Below are 24,387 nucleotides of genomic sequence, written 5' to 3'. Positions count from 1 at the left end.
ATAAAAAAAAAAAAAAAAAACAATAATAATAATAAAATCATTATATCTTAATAATTTCTCAACTGTTTGTTTTTTTAAATTAATTATTTATTAATAGGAAGTAGGGTACCTACCTATAAGCGTTTAAATCAATAAGTGAAATAATGAACCAACAAATTATAAAGAAATTTCTCGCCACTTCATGCTTGTTATAAAATCCTTACAATTTATAAATAATATAATTTATACTGGTTTAATGTTCAATGTATTTTAAAATAAAAAATGTCTATCTTAGGATATGATATGGCGGATATGATTAATAAAAAAATCATTACTATGAAAATAATAGAGAATAGATTTTTTGCGAAAGCGTTATGATATATAAGTTTACAATTAAAGTCGAATGTCCTTCAAAATATTTAATAAAATATAAAATATATAACAAATTTGAAACTTTACACAAAGTAAGTGCTTTATGTTAATAAAATCACTTATTTATATATACGTATATTGTATAAATATAAATAAACAATACAAAATAGTTGATAGCTTAATTAATAACGAAATACAATCTACATCAAACTTAGATCACGATGGGCTTAATAAAATACTTGGTAACTCAAAAAATTGAGAAATTCTAATGATCGTGCACGTGTTCGTGTTCGTGTTCGTGTTCATGTTCGTGTGATGAATGATCGTGATCTGAATGTTGATTGTTGTCAACTGGGCCGTGACTGTGTTGATGAGCTGAAAAAATATTAATATATTATATTATTTATTAAATAAACTAAAAACTGATATAAAACTATAATAATGAAAATTTAAGTAATAGGTATAACTTATAACGTATAAATGCAGGTATATCGCGTCATATTAATCATAGAATTAAATAAGTAATGAAAACGTAGGATAGGAATGGTTTTTCGATCAAGTAAAAATATTATAACTACACAATAATCTTTATTCTTTGATGCAATGTACACAATAATATAAAAAAAAATTATTTTTATTTTTATTGAGACCCTAGGCAATGTGTTCAATGGGATAAGTAAAAAATTGAATACCTGCCTAATGTTATAATAGTAAGCTATATTGAATAAAATAGATTAATTAACCTGTATAAACAGTGTTAATCTATTGAATAATACATTTTTTTTTAATTATTTGTTATAATTATAATATTTAAATAATATATATTAATAACAAATAGATTAACTAATGGACTAATAATTAATTATAATACTAAACACGTCATTTAAGTATTAGTAAATTACATACAAATCTAGAAATATTTTGGACAGACATAAAGAAAAATAAGGATGTATTTTGAAATTATGCAAACTACGAGTATTATTACTTGGAATGTATTACATTTATGAATAAAATAAAATAAGGTTTGATACTTAATTCTTAATTATATTTTAACAGTCATAGCTCACAGTTCATGAGTAATTATATTATTTTATAAACACTATATATTTGCAATGCACTAGTCGCAACTTGGAATTTATACTCTATATTTTAAATCTCTTTTTTTAATGTTATATGATATAGAACAATACCATTAATATCAAGTAACAAAAATATTTAAAATAAGTAATGATGTAAAATAATAAATAAAAATATAATTAATTTAACTTATTTATAAAGTTATTGTTAAAAGTTAATATGTTATTAATTATTATTTTTATTGCGCAAAAATTGTGCATAATTTAAAATATGAATTTCTATAAAATATTGTTTACAAATTAGTTTTGAATGCTATCTGAAACGTGATACTATTGATACCCACATATACGGTTTTTGATTAAAATATAATATGTATGGGTAAGTCATTATTAACTTAAAAATATTATGAATAAACTATTATATATGAGTCACAATTACTTGCAGAGTATTACACATTGTTTGCTATTATTATTAAAAACAATGAAAACCTTCATTAGCTATATTGTTTAACCAAATTAGTGATTCGGTAAATCACACATTTTTACACATTACCTATTAATTACAACATATTATCATATAAGTAGGTACGAGAACTTATGACGGATTTTTAAACGCTGTTTTAATAGTTTTAAACAATAAAGTAATATATTTCAATCACGTAATTTACCCATTATAATTTATTAATCAAATATTGTTCGTGCTTTCATTTTAATTTTCATCATAATTCATAATAATATAATACTTACCACAAGCAATTAGCTATTGAAATTGAAGTAATCATGCATTATACTGAATATTAATATATTTTTTTTTATTCATCTGATTTCATAACTTTATAATGTTCTTAAAAAATGTATTTACTAGGTTTTGAATAATTTAAAAATATCGTCTAGGTTCAACTTATTAAACGAACCTAAGGTATTTACGTACTTGATCATATTCCGAGAACTTATTTTTTATTTTATATATGTATTAGTTATTAGAGATAACTTCAATTTCAATAAATACTTGCGTAGCTTTTTTAAATTTGTTTCTAACTGAAAATTAATTTTTCTTTAGAACGAAGGCGTTTCTAAACAAATTCAACATCTATTAGTTTAGTAGAAGTTTAATTTTATATACATAATGTCCTTCTTACTGCATTTTCTACGGATTTATAAACCACAGATGTAACATAAAACATCAAAAGTGTAGATTAAACAGGTTATATATTAAATAGAATATATTCCGTGATTTAGCTATAATTTTAAATTATAAATGATTTGATTTTTTATGTCTCTAGGTTATTTTAAGTTAAACACAAAATACCACAAACTATTAAACACTTTTAACCTTTTAAGTAACCCTACAAGTTTAAATATTATTTAGCTAATACATTTGGTCAAACTCAAACACAAGTTAACTATATAGTACATTATAATTTATAAGTAATAAATTTTAGTTTATATAATGCCATTGACTTTTTATGTGTAATTTTATTTCATTAACAAAACAAATTACATACTACATAAAGTACATAATTTAAAAATTTAAATAGTAATATTTCAATTTAAATGTATTGACGTACCGGACATCAACAATTTCAATAATATTAACAATTATTTTTTCAAGTATGTTACGACGTAATGTATTAACACATATATTAAACTGTAAATTATATTTTAGAATAAAAAAAAAAAAAATAACAAACTTATAAAGTTACACTTTAACGATTTAATGATACTGGTATACTGATAATTACTAAAAGTATTTTTAATTTATTATTTTAAGGAACATTTGAGTTTAATTTCAAAATAAATTAAAAGAACATTTATTTATTTTTATTGCCGATTTTCAATGATAAATATTTTTATTTTAAATTCAACGTTTTTTAAATCATTTAAAATAGAAAAATCTCCTAAATCTAAAACAATACCAAAGGCAAATTTGTTTTTAAAAAGAAAGAATTTATTTTGAAAAAGAGCCTTTTTAAAATGTTATACATATTAAGACCCTATGAATTTATAATACTATTTAAAATTTTAATATTTTATTTACATAATAATTATATATTAACTATACATCTATCAGTAGCTAAACATATAGAGGTAATACGTATTTTACTATTTTTTTTTAAGTTTAATTATTTATTATTTATTATTTTAAGAAGTTTATCGTATTTAATTTAATAAGTAATAGTTCTTAACAATTGTATGTCATAAATGTGTATTTTATAGCATAAAATTCTATTTTCATAAATATTCATGTTTTAATAGAAACGCGGTAATTTACTTTGAAAAATATCTTGCCTATAATGTTCTCAATTAATGCGACTATAATTTGTAAACAGTATATCTTCAATGTCTACATTGTTCAAAATATTTTTAAAAATTATAAATAATAAAAATCTATTTTCTCATTAGTTATTTAAATTAAACTAAAATTGTCTATATGAGATAAGTACGTTGTCAAATGAACTGTTAATGTCCAATACCGGATATTACGAAATAAAAAAATAAAAATATTTAAACGTTAATTAAAATTAATTGTTTTCTTTGAATAATACAATATTTTTACCGGTTATGTAACGCATTGGTACCTATATTTAGAATATAATTTAGTTTTTGTAGTACAATGGTACGTTACGTGTATTCAACTGCACGAACTATTACGACATAAAGCTGACAATTGGGTTCTTCTTTTTCCTCCTATTCAGCCCTTTTGAAAAATATAAGTTTAAATCATGATATAAATTAAATAATACATATTGCACAGCTATCTAAATTGACTATAAGGTATGTCATTGTTAGATAATTTGATGCGGTATAAACTTGTCACTTACAGAATGCTGACTGTTTTAACTGCCTTAAGATGATATACAACTGTAGCATGGCACAATAATATACTTTGTTATTTTAAAACTTAATAACCTCACGATAATATAGAATGTTCTCATCATCTCATTTACTTTAAAATAAATTATAGAGCTACACGTTAATAGCTATTATAATGGTCAATGAACATTGAACAAAGAGTGAAAAGGCATTACAAACATGAAGCGATCAATGATATTTTTACCTACATCAAATTAATGTACTAAATAAAATTTGTTCAGCGAATTTTAGTGACTGAAATGAACTCTACGCAGTAAAATTATGAGATAATAATAGTATTTTAACTAAATACAATTCTAATAATACAATAAATAATAAGCTATGAACAACAAACATTTGTTATCTATATTCCTAAAAGGGCTAAAAGGTATAATCTATATTTTAGTATAGGACTATTTTTTATTTTACTTTTAAGTTAACTTCAGCTGCTTAAATCCACTTGTAATTACTCGTTAAACAGTATTGAGCTACATTGAAAGTATTATTGCATTTTTCATAAAATTCATAATTCTAAAAAAATAATGTAACGATTGCATTAGTTCATCTATTATTTTACCATCATTTTTTCCCTTAAAATAAACCATTTCGAATGCAATATACTGCTATAACACTCACTAACTTTCAGTAAATTAAACGATTTTTATTTTGTTTATTCACTCCAAAATAAGCGTTGAACATTAAATATTATACTTATAGTATATTGTACAGTATGTGTTAGTCACATCGATTTCTAGATGAATTATCTTAGTCAGCGATGAGATAGTATCCAATTTACTCTTTCAAATTTCAATTTAATATTCACTGACTCATGAAGTAGGTACTCCATCTTCAAAAATTGCTATCTATTATTATTAACTTTCTAAATCTAATAAATATGTACATCGAATATACACGTTATACCTAAACTTATAAATTGCGTATGTTATGGCTTGGCTCTTCTAAATAATTTATTCAGCATACATACAATAAACAACATGCGTGCCGTATTATACACTTTTTAATAGCATGTTTAACAGTTGTCGAAAAATGAGGTATGTTGTAGATTCTATAGATCTTAGATAAATAGACATTTTATAAACATTTATAGACTGTGCTCAAAACATTAAAAAGTTGTTTTATATAATATAAATAATTTAATAATAATTAAGTAATATTATATTATGTATATTATATATGTTATATTATATTGATAGCAATTTTAATATAAATAAAATAAAATTAGATTTATTTTTAAATATTTTTAAAACGAGTGACCAAATTAACAGGTGAAACCTATAGTTACTGGCCTTCTCTAGTTCTCTACGTACCTATTATTTATATTTCTGGGGAAAGAAATTCTTTCGAATTTCAAAGCTAGATTAGAAAATTAACAGAAATGTTTTGTTAAATATTTGCCTAAAAAAAAAAAAAAAATTCGAAAGTATTAATTTTTACTATCGAGGCTGGCGAGACTTGATACTGACCCTCTCTCCTTAATTATTATTGTCAATAAACGTAATCCTCCAAGATGCCTGAAGCAAAAATTGTGTAGATGCTTGTTAAACTATTAGGTAAGTAATAATATAATAATAACATTGATTAAATATACTTAATCGATGATAATAATGATAATAACAACAATAAATAGGAAATGTTAGCACCACAATATTTTTATTCACTTATCATAAATTCTTATTGTGCTTTAGCAACTAAGGTAAATTGAATAAAAAATAGTTACAAGTGATTTCAAGATTTACAATAGCTTTAATTAGAGCTGATGAATGATAAGTGATGAACTAGGTACCAATAATATGACTGTTATATTAATAACAATTCTTTGAAAACAATCAACCAAAATGCCAAGGACACTGCCCACTTATTTAGTTAGTAAGTTTGGTTAGATATACTATGAAATAAAAATCTTTAGTTGTTTATTATTGCAGGCTACTACAGTACATAATTACATTTATATGCACATAAATAAGCAATTTATCAGTGATTATTAATCACTGATTCATATAAAATACGTAAATTTATAGATAATTTTAAATTTTAAATATAAATAATTATGGTACAGCTGATCCAGAATTGGAGTATGAGGTGGATGAATTGAAATTTGAAAAAAAAACTATAGACTATTATTAAACTAGTTTCCAGAAGAAATAAATAAACGAAAAAAATAGTCTTGATTTGATTAAATAGTGTTGTATATCTAAAACATTATCAGTGATAATCTATCACCAATTTTATTTACATGAAAAATTCAAGGAAATAATGAAAATTATTTATACTAAATACAACTTGTATAGGTATATTGAATTTCAAACTATACCAAGTTACTTAATCACTAAATTTTTGATTTCTATTACTAAGCCAAAAATTATTTTCCAAAAAAGATATTAATTATTAATAATCTAAATCCTTATTACAGACATAATACAATTTATTATAGTATCATAATATAATTTAGATTCTACAATGATTATTGCATTACTTAAAAAATATCATGGTATTAATATTTTTAAAAGATGTAGTAAAAACTAAACAATAATATTGGCAACATTTATTGTAAATATGTCAATAAATTTAAATTAGTTTAATCTTTCTACAATCCTAACAATGGATATTGTGCCGTATGTTGGCGTTAGATTAATAACATAATTATTTTATACCTACTTGGATAATATATTATGTTTAGTTAATAAGGACTTAGGACTTAGTACTATGGTACTCAATTACAATAAACGCGTATTTTGTCAAAATTAAATTTAGAATTTATGAATTCTACTTAATAATGGATCAAACATATATATTATATTTATTTTATCGTTTATGAAATATTATTATATTAATGTATATCATCGCTCATCAGTTTACGCGTGTTGAATTTTTAAATATCTATAAAATGGTCAATAACCCTTGTCCTTAGATTTTAAATAGGAATAGTTAGAAAAATATAAATTACTTTTAAGAACTATTAAGTATTCTATTATTGTACATTTATATATTTTTTTTAGTAAATATATTTAAAGTTTCTGACTAAATATTTATTCAAATTTTTTAACTATATTTGTATACAAAGAAAAAATATCTGATAGTATTTTTACATAAATGTATTATTAACTACCTAATGTTATAATGTATTATTTTATCTAAAATCCTCTGTACAACATTTAATTCAAAAGTATCGTACACATTCTTTAACTTACAAATAACTTTGAAATAGCTTTATTTTTTCAATCAATATTTTAACAAGTAAATGGCACTTGAAAGTAATGAATTGTCGTATTACAATAAATTTTAGTAAGTGCAGTTTAGTAATAATGGGTTCATATTTTAAAGTGCCCAATATTAACTTTAGCTGGTAATTGTTTTACGTACAAATTTACAAAATTAAATCAATAAATTATCTAGTGAATAATTTTGTTAAGATTTCAAATTGTTAGTTTGTAAACTATAATTAACAAAAATTGCTTTTGTTGAAATAAGTCTTAAATATTTTAAAAAATACAGGAAATATAACTGAATGATAATAATCGATAAAATAAATATGACAGTACGAAACATTTATGGTCATGTATAGATAACAGGGAAGAGTAAAAATTAAACAATTACACTAATTTTTTCTAAATAATTTGTTTAGTATGACATCCAAAGAACTCTTCTATAAAATAATTACATGCGTTTAATATATAAATACTAAATACATATTTTTATTATCCATAGTGAGAATTTAATATATGTATATAAAAATATCTTAAACATATTTAACGAACTGCCCAAGAATAATTTTAATATTTTACTAACATAAATATACTTATCGTTTATAATTTATATGAAAAATTAATTGTTTAAAATGTATTAATTAATAATTGTATAATAAGAGATTATAGAGGATTCTGCCTTCTGCTCAGTTCGTTCGTCAACCACGCATCGGCAAACACAAACCCCCTGGGCGCTTAGCCCCATCGACCCAACGGTCACCCAACCCTGAAATCTTAGAATTTAATATCTGTAACTTAAAATATACATATTAAAATTCATAAATTCGAAACTGAACTCAATTCTTTCAAGCGTAAACTGTATGAGCGAATCGACACAAAATGTAGTCTGTTTGGGACAATAATTATGAATATAAGTTTATAGGTAAATCGAAGAGAGATTATGATATCCCTAATTAATCTCATATACTAGATAACATACTTGATTTAATTTAGTTATTAATGTTAGTGGCTATCAAGATGAGAAGGTTAAGCCTATATTTAAATAAAGTATTTAAGTGTATACTGTATGCAAAATCAACTGCATTATGAAATTGAAAAATTTTAACAGTTGACAATTTTTAATGGTTTTCATGGAACACTAGCTATCAAATATTATCTTTGTCTTTCGCGTAGTTCCTGCGTGCCCGTTGCGAATTGTTGTCAATACCCCAATATCCTTAACCTCAATAATTGAGGTTGTGTGTATTGTGCATTAAAATTAGTTCGATTTAGATATTATAATATGTACAAAGTACAACATATGCAATATGTGTGTGATATTAAACCACATGTGTTCACAAAGAAAACACCTGAGAACAATTTCAGTGGGTATTGTTGCCTGATGAAAAAAACACACTGGTTATTTTTACAAAAATCTCGATTTCTGTATACCACATGTTTGTAATTTTTTAATGCTTATATTAGTTTTATCAAGACTCAAAGAACGAATATGTTTTCAATTACTCTGTAAGAACAGAAAATGTGTAGAAAGTAGATGGGAATATGAAAAGGAAACGTTCAAAATTATATCCGTCACAAACATCTAATACCTATACTTCCTTATTATGCGGTCAATAACATAAGATGCATGTGTTCAAAGAACGAATTCATGTTTTATTATTATGTTGATGGACATTGATTGTTTGTGAATTTACCATTATGTCATAGTTCTTTGTTACGAAACGTCTACCCGCTGGAGAGAAATATGCAAGCAAAACGTGACCGCCGTGACCGTGACTTTAAACGTGTTATGTACGTGATGAGTAATAATAATATATTCGATAGAAATGGATTTACCACCATTCTACGATTTTTAATACTATCATCCATTCGTTAACTGTGTTTATAGTCACCGAACTAATCTGTTGATCTTTTTTTTTTTTAACTCAAAAATAACCACAATAACAATACATTCAATTTTTTTATCATGAATACGTAACTATTATGTCGTTTCTAATGCAATGGACGAGTATACGGTTGTTTTAATTATTTCATATTACCAAAATGTAAAGCCACCTATGCAAGATAAAGATTCAATTTATTTTTTTTTCGTTATTAATTCACAAATCATTATAGCTAAAAAAATAAACGATTTAGAGTGATAACAATTTATGGATCAGCATTGATTTCAAAAGATATTTCATAAGACGTCTCTGGCATCACTTCATCCTATATTATAATAATGTTAAATTAATATTTTTTTAATTTGGTAAATTTCACTAATTTTTGCAAAAAAACATAGTATAATATTATATGTAACTTATAAAGTTATAACTTAAAATCCAATATCAACATTGTGTGAATATGTATGTTCGTGACATAAAGACGTAAAAATAAAAGCTAAAAAAATATAGCTTTAAACTAAATATAAATAATTATTAAATGTCCTTGTCTACACAAAAAATAATAAACACAATGGTGAAAAGTTTTAATATTGTTGTCTAAATAAAGTATATAGGTATTTTAAATTACCTAAAAAAAATAAACAGGAAAAATTGTGAATATGTATTTTAAAATTTTAAAACTATTAAAAAAACGACTTAAAGACTTTACCTCACTTTAATTTTTAATCCTATTGACCGAAAAACAAAAGTCTTATCAACATAAATCGAAAACAATATAAAAAGTAGATATTTTAAACGTTAATAAAAAGTTCAAAAGAGCTAACATGAAAATGTCTAGAAAATTCTAATTTCAATATTGATGAAAATTTTAAGTCTTTATAATTTCTTTTTGAATTAAAAAAAAAAATCTATTTTATCTTTAGCTAGTGCTGCTCAAATACAACTTTATTTATGCTATTTTTTGTTAGTTTTTCTCCATTATTACGACTTAAAATCATCGATGTATACGAGACTATAGTCTCTTCACTCAAGCCACACATCTGTCAATTCACATAATCTATCTTTTTGACTTGTTGTTCTAAAAATATACAGATTGCTGAATTTAAAAATTAAAACTTTTTTCTATTTTTGATCTCCAGAGAATATTAAATATTGATGATTGAAAGTTTACCATTGAAGTAAGAGTAAATGTTTCGTTAATACAAAATAACAAAATAAAACATATCATATCATTGTAAAACCAATACATCCCTACCTCCATCCATCAATCAAACTCTAAAATTATGAAAAATAATTTTTATTATTTAACTATTAAGTATTTAGTAGCTCTTTATAGAAGTTAAAATACATTTATAAAACATTGCCTTAAATATTTGGTAGATATAAGATGCTTGGGATGAAAAAATTTATTATGACAATACTTGATTATCATTGTTAATTTTTTAAATTAAATTCTTTGTAAAATATAAATAAAACATACTAAACATAGAAAGCAGCAGGTAATAATTACTTGATATACTAATACGTAGAATACTTTGTTAATTAGAAATCAAGACGTATGTAAACAGCTGAAGAAAATCTGTCCGTTAAAAAACTTCAAGAATATGGTTCGCATATTATTACAGAAGTTACAGTGTATTAAATGAGGTTTCTTAAAATAGAAGCCTTTATTTTAAAGCACCAAGGTGAACACCAAGAAAGTTATTGTTTACTAAATCTATTTTCATTAGATTAGTGTGATTTTAGAATTGATTTCTAAATCTTTTATATTATTTTAACTTAGCTACTTAATTTATAGCCGGTAAATAAGTATCTTTATGGAGAGTTTAAATTAGAACATAAACTGGAGCTGTAAATATGATAATTATTATACCTACGAGCTACATGTAGAATGTGAAATTGAAGAATTTAAATTTACAAGTAAAAAAATATATTAATGATTATACAGTTCGAGATCATAAATTTCGAAGGTTTGCGTCTTTACATAAAAATGAATATTAAAATTATTATTATTAAAACTGACAGTAGGTATTTAGCATTCATAATTCTACTAATATGTATCAATTAATCTTTATAACTACTATAGACTCATCTTTAATTTACTTTCATAATTCCTATTTTAAAATATTAAAGTTTCTGTTATCGGTTTACATGAATGTTTCCATTAAATGTAATTCTTGATTAATGTCTGCAATTAAAATCAAAATTATATTATTACTAAGTACCTACTTAAAAGTTAATTAATAAATACACTTTGTTTTTTTCACTTTGTTAATAGTATACTTATTGATTATTGTACGTTTTTATACAATAATTAAATTCTACTTTGAAATAATTTGGTTTATGAATTTTAAATGATAAATGTACATAGATTTTTAAAAGTACATAATATAAGAAAAAAACCACGGTTTTTAAGTTGTAAGCTGTATTTACGTTTTTTTTACATTTAAAACTATTTTGGAGTAATTGAGAAAATTATCTGTGGAAGTGCCTATAGTGACCCGAAATATTACGGTAAAATATAAATATTTTACGAAAATAAATTTTTATTGAACATTAATTAATCAAGTTTGTTATGGGTTATCGGTGTCTAATGCATATTAGCAAAATGAACATTCCGAGATTTCTTTAGGCATAAGTAGGCACCTACTAAGTATACATATAGTGAAATTATTATTTATTTTACCTATCATGCTTATCATCTAAGGTTTATAGGACGTTTTAAATATCTTGTTTTTGAAATGAACCGGTTTATTTATATTAAATAAAAAACAAGGCGTGAAAGTCTTGAAATTCTTTTGCTCTTAAATATTTAAATTTTAAGTTCAAACCGTTAAAGGGTCACCAATTTCTAACTTAATCCTTGTAGAACTAATAATAATAATAAGCAACTTTGAGAAATCTTTGTTGTTTATGTACATTTTTTTTAACTACTTAATTATTGTTCATTATGTTAATTATTCTTATTTTTGTTGCAATTAATAAATTTAGATCTTGTTGAGTTTTGACTTACTCTATATTATTGTAAACAATTAAAACTATTAATTTTTTTGATTTTTCATATTTACAAACAGTCATTTCATATTCTATGTTATGTAGTGTTAAATCTTTAATTATTTTAATAATAAACTAATAAATAACAGTATACAATTAGTTTAAAATTATAATCTCTCTTAAAAATGCAACTACATGCATACGCATTGTAAGTAGATTAATATCATCTATATTTGTTTTATTTTGGCTAGCTTAATTTTAATTTTGATTTTATAACAAAACAATAAAAAAGTGATATGTTTTTATTTTGTAACTCGAGTCAAGGTAAGATGGTAATTGATAGTAGTGTAAATAATTTGCCGGTCACACTTCGCACAGACTAGTGATTTTTAAGCTGCAGTGTCTCACGAAGCCAATTATATTATATAGGAGCTCCACGGAAATACCGAAATAAAACCAAGTTTTTGTCATATTGTTGGTTTAAATTTGACATTCCTAATTTTCAGGGATTCTTAAATTCCTTTTTTAGCCTTTCAAGGGCTCTACGAACAAAGACATTTCATAACCGCTATCATAGATCGTTAAAAATTATATTATTATACTAAATCATTAATTACTATATGGCTTAAGATTTAAACTCTACAGATACTTATAAATTACATGAACTACCCCTAATTGTTTAGGTCGAAGATATCAGAGTTAAAAAATGTACATAATCTATATTATAATATAAGTAGTAATTAAAAAGTAATTTTAAATCACCGAATAGAAAAAATAAGATAAACAACTCTATATATCATTATAGAATGTGATATGGTGAAAAATAGTTAAAGAAATAAATAATCGTACATATACCAAAAATATACAAAAGAACGGCCGAAATCAGAACGTGTAAATGCGTGATGACAAACTGTAAGTATTAAATATGTGATGCGTTAATTCGGTTAAACAACGACACATTACCATAAAAAGGTTACAAAACACAGTAAACGTGAGTATTTGTTCGGTGTATATTGGATAAATATATACACATAATCGAGTATAATATATCTACATTGCATACTTGTATTAGGTACAGTTATTGAATTTGTGGCGATAAGTGTTATTACAATTTCAAGACATGCATTATGTAGCGCGTATAGTACAACACGCCTGACTACCACATCGTCCCAATAAGGGATTAGAAAAACGTAAACAATGCTACAATAGTTTATCAACTATTTTGATGGTAGCTGATATTACATTATATTATGTACACTATTGTAAAGTCGTTCACATACGTAAGTGCACCCAAGAGAGAAAGAGAAACGAATACGACTCGTTTAATTTTATTATAATATTATAGTATGACATAAATTCAGGGTTAGAATCTATAATATGTACAATATAAAAATGTAAAATCTACTAAGATATGCAATTTTATTAAAATACAATATGATATAAGTTCACTAATATATTCTAAACTATCATTAAGCGAATGATTATAGAACAGATCGAATAAAATTACTTTTCATACCTATACATAAGCTAAATCAGTTTTGTTAGTCTAACTTTTAAATAATTCCATTGTAGATGGAATTTGAAAAATATTACAATCAATGCGACAAAAAAAACAATAATTTTATAAAATCGATATATAGCGTATAACCTGTCCATCTAGTCCGTTCTCATTACTTTCGTTCAAATCTTATTTACTATTGAGTAGATGCATTTTCCGTCTATATAGTTTTGTAAGCTAATTGCGCGTCATGGAGTAATATAGCATTCTTAAACCTGTACAAATGACTAACTAAATATTTTGACTGAGGAATAAACGTCAAATTCCGGTTTAGCAATAAAAATAATAACCCATAAAATAAAAAATAAAAAAATAAATCATTATCGTATAGACATATTGTTAGGCGATTTATGGACATACCTAGCCTATACATTTTTAAAAGGACGGACGTTGTGAATAAAAACATACCAAACCATCTAAATCCTATTCCCTTTAGTTATTTAATGGAAATTTCTGAAAATAATAAATTATTTTTAGCCAACTGTGAAGCATAGCTTTTTTAACACAAAATTTTAATTAGTTACTAATGAACTCAATTTTGAAACTTTTACATGGCAATTTTTCGACATTTAAAATTAATTATCTTTTTTTTTTTAATACTTCTACCGATAATTTTAAAATGAAATCTGTTAGTTGAATCGTTTTACACACATTTTATAATTTCCGTCTTATAAATATTTTAGACGACCTGTACATACGTGAAACTCAATAAATAATAATTATATCTCGTTTAAAATGTTTAACATTCGAGAAATTTTTACATTTTTTAAACTATGAATCTCGTGTATACTTGCAGTGATTTTTATACTACATATTTTTTTATTTTTTTTTTTTGAGATTATAGTGCATTCACAAGGTTTTTTAATGTTTTAAATTTCACACAGCCCCAAATACTATTAAATTATATAATGCTACGAGAACATTAACGTTACGGTGCTATTGCTATACTCACTCATCAATTGCAATACGAGCAAAATACTGAATCCGAACATAATGGACAATAAGTGCAAGAATCCCGACTGTTTGTGCCTGGCAAGCACCTCAAAGAACACTACGTACAGCAGAGTGCCCGCGGCCAGCCCCTGCAAGATGACGGCCACCCTTCCCGGAGATCCGTCCACGGTGCCGCCGCTGCCGCACTGCACTAGCACCATGCCGATGATGATGCCCACGGGCGTGACGAGCGCAAACGTGGCCACGTACATGACGAGCACGGGCCGCCGGGTCTTGGACCAGGCCAGTTCCAGGCCGATGCAAAAGGCGATGACCAGCTTGTGCGTGGCCACGGCGATGAACAGGTACCACACGTTATCGACGCGCTCCTCCAGCCCTATGGCCAGGCCCTCGAACACCTCGTGGAACGACAGCGCCAACACGGTGAACAGGCCGCGAAACGAGTGGCCACCGTCGATCCCGCCGCCGCCGTCACCGCCCAGCTTCATCTGTTTCTCGGTGTCACCGTCACAGCCGTCTACTCGCTGCCGGTGTGCGGTTCGCGGGGGCGGCGACGCCGCAGTGCCGCACCCCCAGCCCGACGGCCGATACCGCTTGTCGTGCGGCTTGCCCGGCACCTCGTTCTGCAGAAGCTCCTTGTTGCTGGCCACCGACATGCCGCCGGTCACCGACGGAACGGAGCTGGGCGAGCCTCCGCTGCCGGCAAGCGAGGCCCTCGGTATGGACATGGTCCGCCGCCTCAAGCTCATGGACCGGTGCAGCACCTCCTCGGCGGAGCTGCGGTCCGCGTGACTGGCCGCGCACCGATCCAGCACCGAGTGCACGATCTCGTCCACGATGAATACCATGAAGAACCCGGCGCAGAAAATCAGGTCGCCCAGGTGCTCGGTGCCCTCCCCGTTGGGCAGCTGCCCGGTCTTCTGCAACCGGCCGACGCCCTCCCGGACCTCGGGCTGCAGGTGCAGCAACGTGGTGAACAACAGCACGCCGCCGCCGAAGCACAGCAGCAGCGACACGACCGGCGAACCGGCGGCAGAGTCGCCGCCGTGCGAGTGTCCGCCCTGGTGCGTCGGCGCGGCCGCCGGGTCCATCCGCCACCACTTGGTCAGCTTCAGGGGCACGACGCCCAGCACGAACGAGCCCAGACCCAGGACGAGCATGGCGAACGTCTTGGCCACGATTGTCTGGTCGACGAGCGCCGATGTGCTGGTCGCCGTCATGTCGTCCGACACTATCCTCGTCGTCTCGGCCATGGTGTCGCTCCGCGCCGTATTATATTACCGTGAACTCTGTTGCAGGTATTATAATAGGTATTATTTTATCAATATTACCGCCGCGGTATCGCATAAAATCGCGTAAGTCGTCGTCGCTACTATCTCGTCCGCATATGACGTGTTATACTATATTGTGTTATACTATATTATAATAATACGTACGGGCGAATCGCTAGTGTGACGCACAAAAACATAAAATATAATAATAGCTGTATAGCACGCGTGTGCGCGGGCGCGCGCGATTAATCCGCAGTGAAACGCGGACGACTTCGCAGCGATCAAACGCCGTCACTGCAGCACCGACGACGATCCCGTGCACCACCCGAAACGACGACCGTTGGCGAACGCATAGCACGGCACCAGTCTCGGAACGCGGACGCCGGTTACTGCGTGTGTGCCGTGTGTGCGACTACGGCCGAACGTGGAGAACCGTCGTGGTGGCGTCTACTACGGCGGCGAGCGGCCACCACCACCGCCGCCGCCGCCACTAGTCACTACTACTACCGCTGTCGCCGCCGACGCTACATCGTGTACCACTACCACAAAAACACGCACGAAAATCATATGTATTATTATTATTATGTTGTACTGCACCATACTAAGAAGGTAGTTTCCGCATCTTTCTCTCACCTTCGCTCACGTGTACACGCATGATAAATTACATATACGCGCGTACAGTCTCGTTGTTGTTGTTATTGTTGTTGTTGTTGTTGTTGTTGTTGTCTTTGTCGACGGTGTAAGAGGAGAATCGATCCGGCCGGATGGTTCGAATAAAATGTGTGCGCGCGTGTCGACGATGACGCACGATCCGACGGAATATAATACCTGTAAATAATTGCAATTGTTTTATAGATTATGTATATTATGAATAGTATGATACGCTTACACCGTAAAGCAAGCCCGGATTAAGACATTATTTAGAGGACTCGGGTCTAAGTTTTCAAACGAGTCCATCACAGTCCACGAGGCCCCCGAAAAAAATAAATACGATTTACTGTAATGTCTTGTGTTTTTAAACGGTTAAATTAATTATCACTTGGGTAAAAAAAAAAAAAAAACTATCCGCATTAAAAATTTTTCCTTGATTTTAATTTCTCAGATAACGTCATTATTTGATCATTGTTTGTTATTCGCAATAAATCTTTCTCTGATACCAATATCACAGCGCTCATTTCGGAGTGAACGTAGCCACTTAATCTTTCAAATTTTCTACTTTACTATTTTACCACTTTTCTACCATTTTGTAAAAACATTATATTACAATATAATATAAATCACCTCTTAATACTTGGACTATTGAAAAAAAAATGACGTATACCTTTTGGTTTTTTTGCATTTTCTAACAAATAATAAAAATATAGAAATAGCCCTCTTATTGTTTCACTTCGCGGATTATCACTTAACTTTGCCCTCTCAACACCTCAGCACCATCAATTCCTACACACAATTGAATTTCAATGTCACACCTATACATATCATTTGCCAGTTTCTGTAAAAGATATCTAGTTGATTATTTGTATAGTTATATAATAAAATAATAAATATAATGAAAATTATCAGCAGACTTAGTTGCTAGAGTCTACACTGCGTATCTGTTAATTAGTTACATCATTCGAATGTCTAATCTTATTATTAGATGCACTCAATTTTGTAGCGCGTGTTTGATGAAAAAAATAAATGAGATTGAAAAAAAGATTTTTACTTAGAGTTTAAAACTTTAAATATTACTATATATTATTGCAAATACACAATACATATTTTAAGCCTTTTTTGGGTGCTAGTGGGTATCACTCGCTCCGCCTGCAGACACCTCTGTTTCACTCTGATCATTCAAGTGAGGGCACTTTCCATAATATGCCACTAGCGGCTATTTAATAACTAGCCACTAGCTAGGTAGATACCATATTATGAGTAGGCACTATGACGATTTATTGATAACGGATAAACCGGCTTGCTGCTAACAGGTCCATTCCTATTGGTATATCCAGTAGACATACATTGACACACGTGTATATATTATCAACCCGTCGTTGCTTTCGTGTTCTAATTTCAATTATTAAAAAGTAATCGCCTTGATATATAAACGTGCATTAGGACGTTGACCTATAGATTTATAATATTTGTGCAGAAATGTCTGTCTCAAGTTGTAACAAAAACATTATTACTTATAAAACGATTGAAGTGTATTAATAAATATATTATTAATCAAGAAAGTTAAATAAATAAAAATTCAGACATCCTAGAATTATCTCGAAATTAATATTATATCAATTTTTTCCAATTAAAAATAGATAACAGTAGTGACTAATTTAAGTTATTAAACACAATACTTTAAAATACCAGTCGTTTAAATCTTTTCACTAATGATTTTTTCAATAACATCCATGACCACAATAACTTGCATTCACTGTTTAAATCGTTACACGTTGACCATGAGACGTTTTTTATCGGTAAGTATCAGCTGTAATTTAAGTATGTATACCTATAAATCATGTTAACCTATATTGTATTATGTTATATTATTATTTCTAGAGCCTAAAATCCAGCACCAAAAACTGTTACTCTATTTTCGTAGTGATATATACCCCACTAAGCTTTCATTGAACTTTGAAGAATTCACATAAAAAAAATTAATAGTTTTAAATTATTACATAATATCATACTTTATAATATTATTTTATTATAAGAGAAACAGGCGTGGAATGAAATACGAATAAGAAGTTTTTCAGGACTTAAACTTTGCATAATAAATTATAACAAATTGTATTTTAATGTAAGTATACTTTATTTATTTTGATTTTTATATATCATATTTATTATTTTAGCAATAATTTCCCATTATTGTTGATTTTAATGGCGCAACGCGGCGCATAATTATATTTTAAAGTAATATAAAACACATTGCATTGTAAAAAACAACAAAATGATTATTTGATAAAATATACTATCAATTTTATATCGTCTGTAATGGCATTTTTAGAGTTATTTTTTATAATTTATTATAATATATTTATTAAGTTTTTAAAATTAATTTTTGAATTTTTTATTATTTATTTTTATATTGGTAGTAGTAATTTAATTTTCTATTAAAAACAAAGTACGTTGGTAAGTAACGTAGGTTATTGAATTAAGATTTGCCAAAATAAAAAAAAATCACATAAGTTATTATTTAGTAATTATTATAATATTATCTAGTATACTAATTTATTAGCTTTTATAAAATATTATAATAAGTTAATACCGATTCCCAACATAACATAAAACGATTGAATATGTCCGTGTTAAAATAATTAAAAACATGTCTAAATACAAAAAAATTAAATTTAAATTAAAATCTTTAATACGATATATTTATACCTAATGATGAAAAATTCATCATGATTATTATTTTTAGAATTATGACAAAATAACTGTAAAACTATTATTAAATATCCATTTTTGTCAAAATGTGAATAAAAAAGAGATTAAGTATATGAATATTATTACAAACTTTTAAAATGTTTTGGTTTCTGAAACAACAATGTATAAGAATTCTTAATTTCTTAAATGACTTGCACTAAATTTGCAAGCATAAGCTATTAAAATTTAAAATTTATAAACTATAATTTGCTCATTTTTGTGATTTTAACAACTATTTTAAAACTTGATTTTAAGCGATCAAAAAAAAAAAAATTATCCATATATTTTTAATATTTTTAAATTTTAGTAAGAACAGATTATTTAGAATATAATATATTTAATTTTTAAGGTTTTTAACTGAGCTTAAAAATGTTGAAAAACACTACAAACATTTCAAAATTTCAAAAACCTCCAATGGCTATAATAACCCAAAAATACTTAAATATTTTGAATTTTAAATTTTCTAGACAACACCAATTTAAATATTTAATAAAAAATCGTATCTCTACAGTCATTCATTTTTGAATAACAATAAAATAAATAAAAGAACCTTCAGAACAATACCAACTAGATCTTTTTGACTATTAACTAAAAATAGTAAATTATTACCAGAAATTACTCTCAAAATTAGTAATTTAAGTATTTTTACTATTCCAAAAGGTGATAACAAAAAGAAAAAAATTATTGTAAATCATTGCTCAGCTCAAAATCGCTCAAAATCTAAAAGAAATGTGGACTTTGTTTATAAAAAAACAAATGATAATTTTTCAACATGACTTTGATACCTAATAATTTTTATCTGATTTGTATTACGTTTAATAATTGATATTTACTAAAAATTATTGAAAATAATATTATCATTCTTATTTCATAATTCATAATTCATCATAATAAATACTAATCTATATAATGTATGCTATAGGTAATATGATGTATATATATATTAGTGTAAATGTACGGTATATGTAACTTCTTTATAAGGCAAATATTTTGTTGTTTGCATCATTCATAATAATTTCATGTATCAATGAACTCTACAAATAAGTAGTTTAAAAAATAAAGATTAGTTTTTAAATTCAATCTCATTTTTAATGAACATCTGAAATCTTCATAACTATTAACTTTTTAAATTACAACAAAATAACTAGGATTTATTTTATAATAAATGAGTAATTAATAATTTATAAATTATATAAGCTTATAAACCTAACTATTTTAGATTTTGAGCGTCTAGTGAAGAAATTTATTAATTTTACAATAATTTGTGGTTTTTTACTTCCACTTTTAAATTAATATCTGATAGAAAACACCATATTTAATTGAATTATTTTGACAATTTAAAAAAATATAGAAAAAAACATAGTCATACAAATACCACTTTTTCATGTTTAAAGCTCAAACTTTGACAAAATTTGATATCTAAACTAAAAATAATGTTTTACTCGTCAAACCATTTATCAAAAGTTTAACTGAATTCTCTATAACTCATGATAATTCTCAAAAACATCTCAAACTTTTATGATTTTGTGATCTATGATACTAATTTACATAAATGCATAATACTATTTGCTAACTGAAAATTATATAAACAATAAACACGATGAACCAAATAAAAAATGTAAAAATCTATTTGCAAGTATTGAGTAGATTTTCGCCTCAGTGTATCCCACTATTTGTATTATATAATATATTGTTTTTAATTACCTATCTCATATACTTATTGTGCCTTAAGATGGTTTTAGATTGTATTTCTTGTAAGATTATAACGGCTAGATCATTATTTTGTAAACTATTTATGATTAATTAGCATATTTTAAATAAATTTTTATCGACATCAATCAACACTGAAACACTAATACAATAGCAATTTGTAATTCTACTATTTCTACTTACTGAAATAAATAATTTTGTGAACATACTGCAGAAATTTTAAATAAAAAGTGTTAGTCTTACATTGTATCCGGTTTATTCAATTTTTTCTAGGCTATAATATTCATAGTTATAGATCGACAAATATGGTTTCAAACAAAAAGCTATAACGTAAGAACCAATGTCATACAAATATTTAATGTATCTTCAATATAATGGCGTATTTACAAGGCCAGGAGGTATTTGCTATGGAGGATGAATCCCCAAAATGAGTATTTTATTTTATGACTCTTTCACTCCTAGAAAATCTTGTTTATAAGTAGATTAATAATACACGTGTCTATATGATGATAGTTTGTTTCAAATGTAGGTATGAACAACAAATGGTAAATATTATTATATCAAATAGCCGTTCTCGTATGTTATTGTTGTTACCTATACATCTTAGTTAAAGTAAGAACTACACAAAAAAAAAAAATAAATAAAATTACGAGTACAATACAAACCAAAAACTCGCTTCTACTGTATAGTTACAGATAAGTATCGATTGTGTCTTGTCATTACTCATTGATTACATTAATACAATGATGTGTTCAATGATAAATCATTGTTTATGAAAAAACGATTCTGAACGAAGGAGATGAATGTATCAGCGTAATTTTTAAGGATAGTTTATATTAAATTATATTTATATTATTAATATTATAAATCAACTTATGAAAGCATATTATCCTTAGAAAAAAAATTTAATTTTGAGTAATTAATAAATTGAGAATTTTTTTTTTTTTAATTACATCTCATTATGTAAACCAAAAAATTATTGCGTTTTTGAGATTCAACACTTCTTAAGTACCACGGTCATTTTGGTAGATAAAAACTAAAATAAGTATCCCGCAGAGTTCATTTCCGGTAGACATAATTATATACGATTTAAATTATTTGTTCTTCACCTTGCCGTTATTCACATAATGTTACAATCATAGATTGTACCTACTTAAAAAAAAAAAGGTAAAACAAAAATTATAAATATCTATATAAACGTATAAAGTATATTAAATTATTTTAATTAATTCAAATTCATAATATTTTATCTCTATATTCTTAGTTAAAATTGTATTTGTGTTATTTTTCTTAAGACCCAATTTCCTGTTATTAATTATATTTATTATTTTGCCACTATATCATTAATCATCTTAGATGAAAAAAAAGTTGATTATCTCAGTTCATGTAGTGTACAAATTATATAATGTAATCATTATATTAATATAAACACATTTTAGAACTTGAAAATGACCGTTTTCTTGTATTTATTAAAGGTCATTCAAATAAAACACTTAATTTAAAAATTTTAAAGTTATCATAACATTATTATTTACTAAAAAATTAACCAGATGAATAAAAGTTATAGACAATTAATGTTTATAGTATTTTACTGTCAATACAATTCAACTCATAATAATATATAATAAACCAACAATAGCAGTTTTTAATAAAGTAAAAATAAATTAGTTTAATAATAAATACGCAGTAAAACTCATACCAAATATTACAATAATATTAAAAAAGCAATAATATTATATTATATGTTCGTCGAATGTCCAATTTGAACGACATAGTGACGCTATTGTGGAATACATAATAAATGTATATTTCTGGCACAATCTCAATGTGATATTATTTACGTTGAATAATCGTCCGGCCATTCGACGACCAGCGTCGAGCGCCAACACACACTTTTAAAGATTTTTTAATACTTTTAATACCAACATCCTAGACTCTTTACGATTCACTAAATTTAATTATTAAATATCATACAATTGACCTTACTTATTATTTTTTTTTTTTAAGTTTAATTTCCTTATGAATTAATGAACCATATTTAATAATTTTAATACTACTTTAAATCTAATCACGGTTGGTATTTTTATTTTTATTTGAACATTTTATTTTATTGAGTACTGAGTAGTCACTTAATGACGAATAATATTATACAAAAGAATTCGCTTAATATAAATTCTACTGTTCATACGAACGCATTCAATACAACTAAAATAATGACTAAAAAAACTTTTCTCCTCGGCGGGGTTTATCCAATAGAAGTGTGTATAATGCAATTTTTATGTCAACGCTTCGTCAAATACATAATAACAATAACAATAAAATATCGTTTACGACACCACTATAGCGATTGACTACTTTCAAAAGACGGTTTTCCACTCACCACTAACTAAACTATTTTACGAGCCTAATTCAATTTTAATAATATTCCGTTCAACCCAAATATTGATTAATTGTGGGTACAAGACAAAACAAAATATTATTCATTTTTCACAGTACAATTATAATTTATTAAACATACATTATTTAATATAGCCATATTTTAGTAATATAGACTATATTAGTTAAATTATTTTATTTTAAATAATAAAATATGTCAACTTTAAAGAATAAAGATAAAGGTTATATTTTCATATTAGATAGTGGAAAAGTAAATTGTGAATTTTCTATTTTTAAAATCGTATCTTATTTATTATGTAGACTATCAAGTTTATAATCAAATGATTATAAATAATTTTGAAATTAAAAATTTAAATGCGTTATTTAAATGGTGTCAACACTCAACATTAATACTTCAATAGTATACAATATAATACAAATTGCAACGTAACTCTATTAAAATTTTAATAGGAAACACCCATTATTAACACGATCACTTTTTGTTACTTAAAAAGCCATGAAAATTTATAGTTTGAAAATTATAAATACTAATTATAGTTAAAACTATTATAAATAATTAATAACAAAAATCATGAATAAAATTCTAATAAAATGTAGTTTAATTTCAAATGAGGATTGTTTCATAAAAATACGGTTTCCAATTTCTAATGAACGTTTGAATAATGATGGATAGTCCATACTGTTACGATCGATTTTATCTCACACAAAAAAAAA

The 24,387-nt window shown here is 26.8% G+C and overlaps 1 protein-coding gene across 1 annotated transcript; it reads right to left on the bottom strand.

Moving 5' to 3' along the window:
* Nucleotides 1-476: 476 nt before the first annotated feature.
* LOC112601684 (zinc transporter ZIP1-like) lies at nt 477-16,624 on the bottom strand. Its single transcript, XM_025349417.1, has 2 exons — nt 14,892-16,624; nt 477-726 (listed from the first exon to the last, which is right to left on the bottom strand). The coding sequence occupies exons 1-2, from the start codon at nt 16,144-16,146 to the stop codon at nt 617-619; spliced, it is 1,365 nt and encodes a 454-aa protein (XP_025205202.1). The 5' UTR covers nt 16,147-16,624; the 3' UTR covers nt 477-616.
* Nucleotides 16,625-24,387: the final 7,763 nt, after the last annotated feature.

This window comes from Melanaphis sacchari, unplaced genomic scaffold (genome assembly GCF_002803265.2).
Source record: "Melanaphis sacchari strain LSU unplaced genomic scaffold, SCAv2.0 Contig7_pilon_pilon, whole genome shotgun sequence".
In the NCBI taxonomy this organism is placed as follows: domain Eukaryota; kingdom Metazoa; phylum Arthropoda; class Insecta; order Hemiptera; family Aphididae; genus Melanaphis; species Melanaphis sacchari.
The sequence above is the reverse complement of the archived record's forward strand: the minus strand, read 5'-3'. Positions and strand labels throughout refer to the sequence as shown.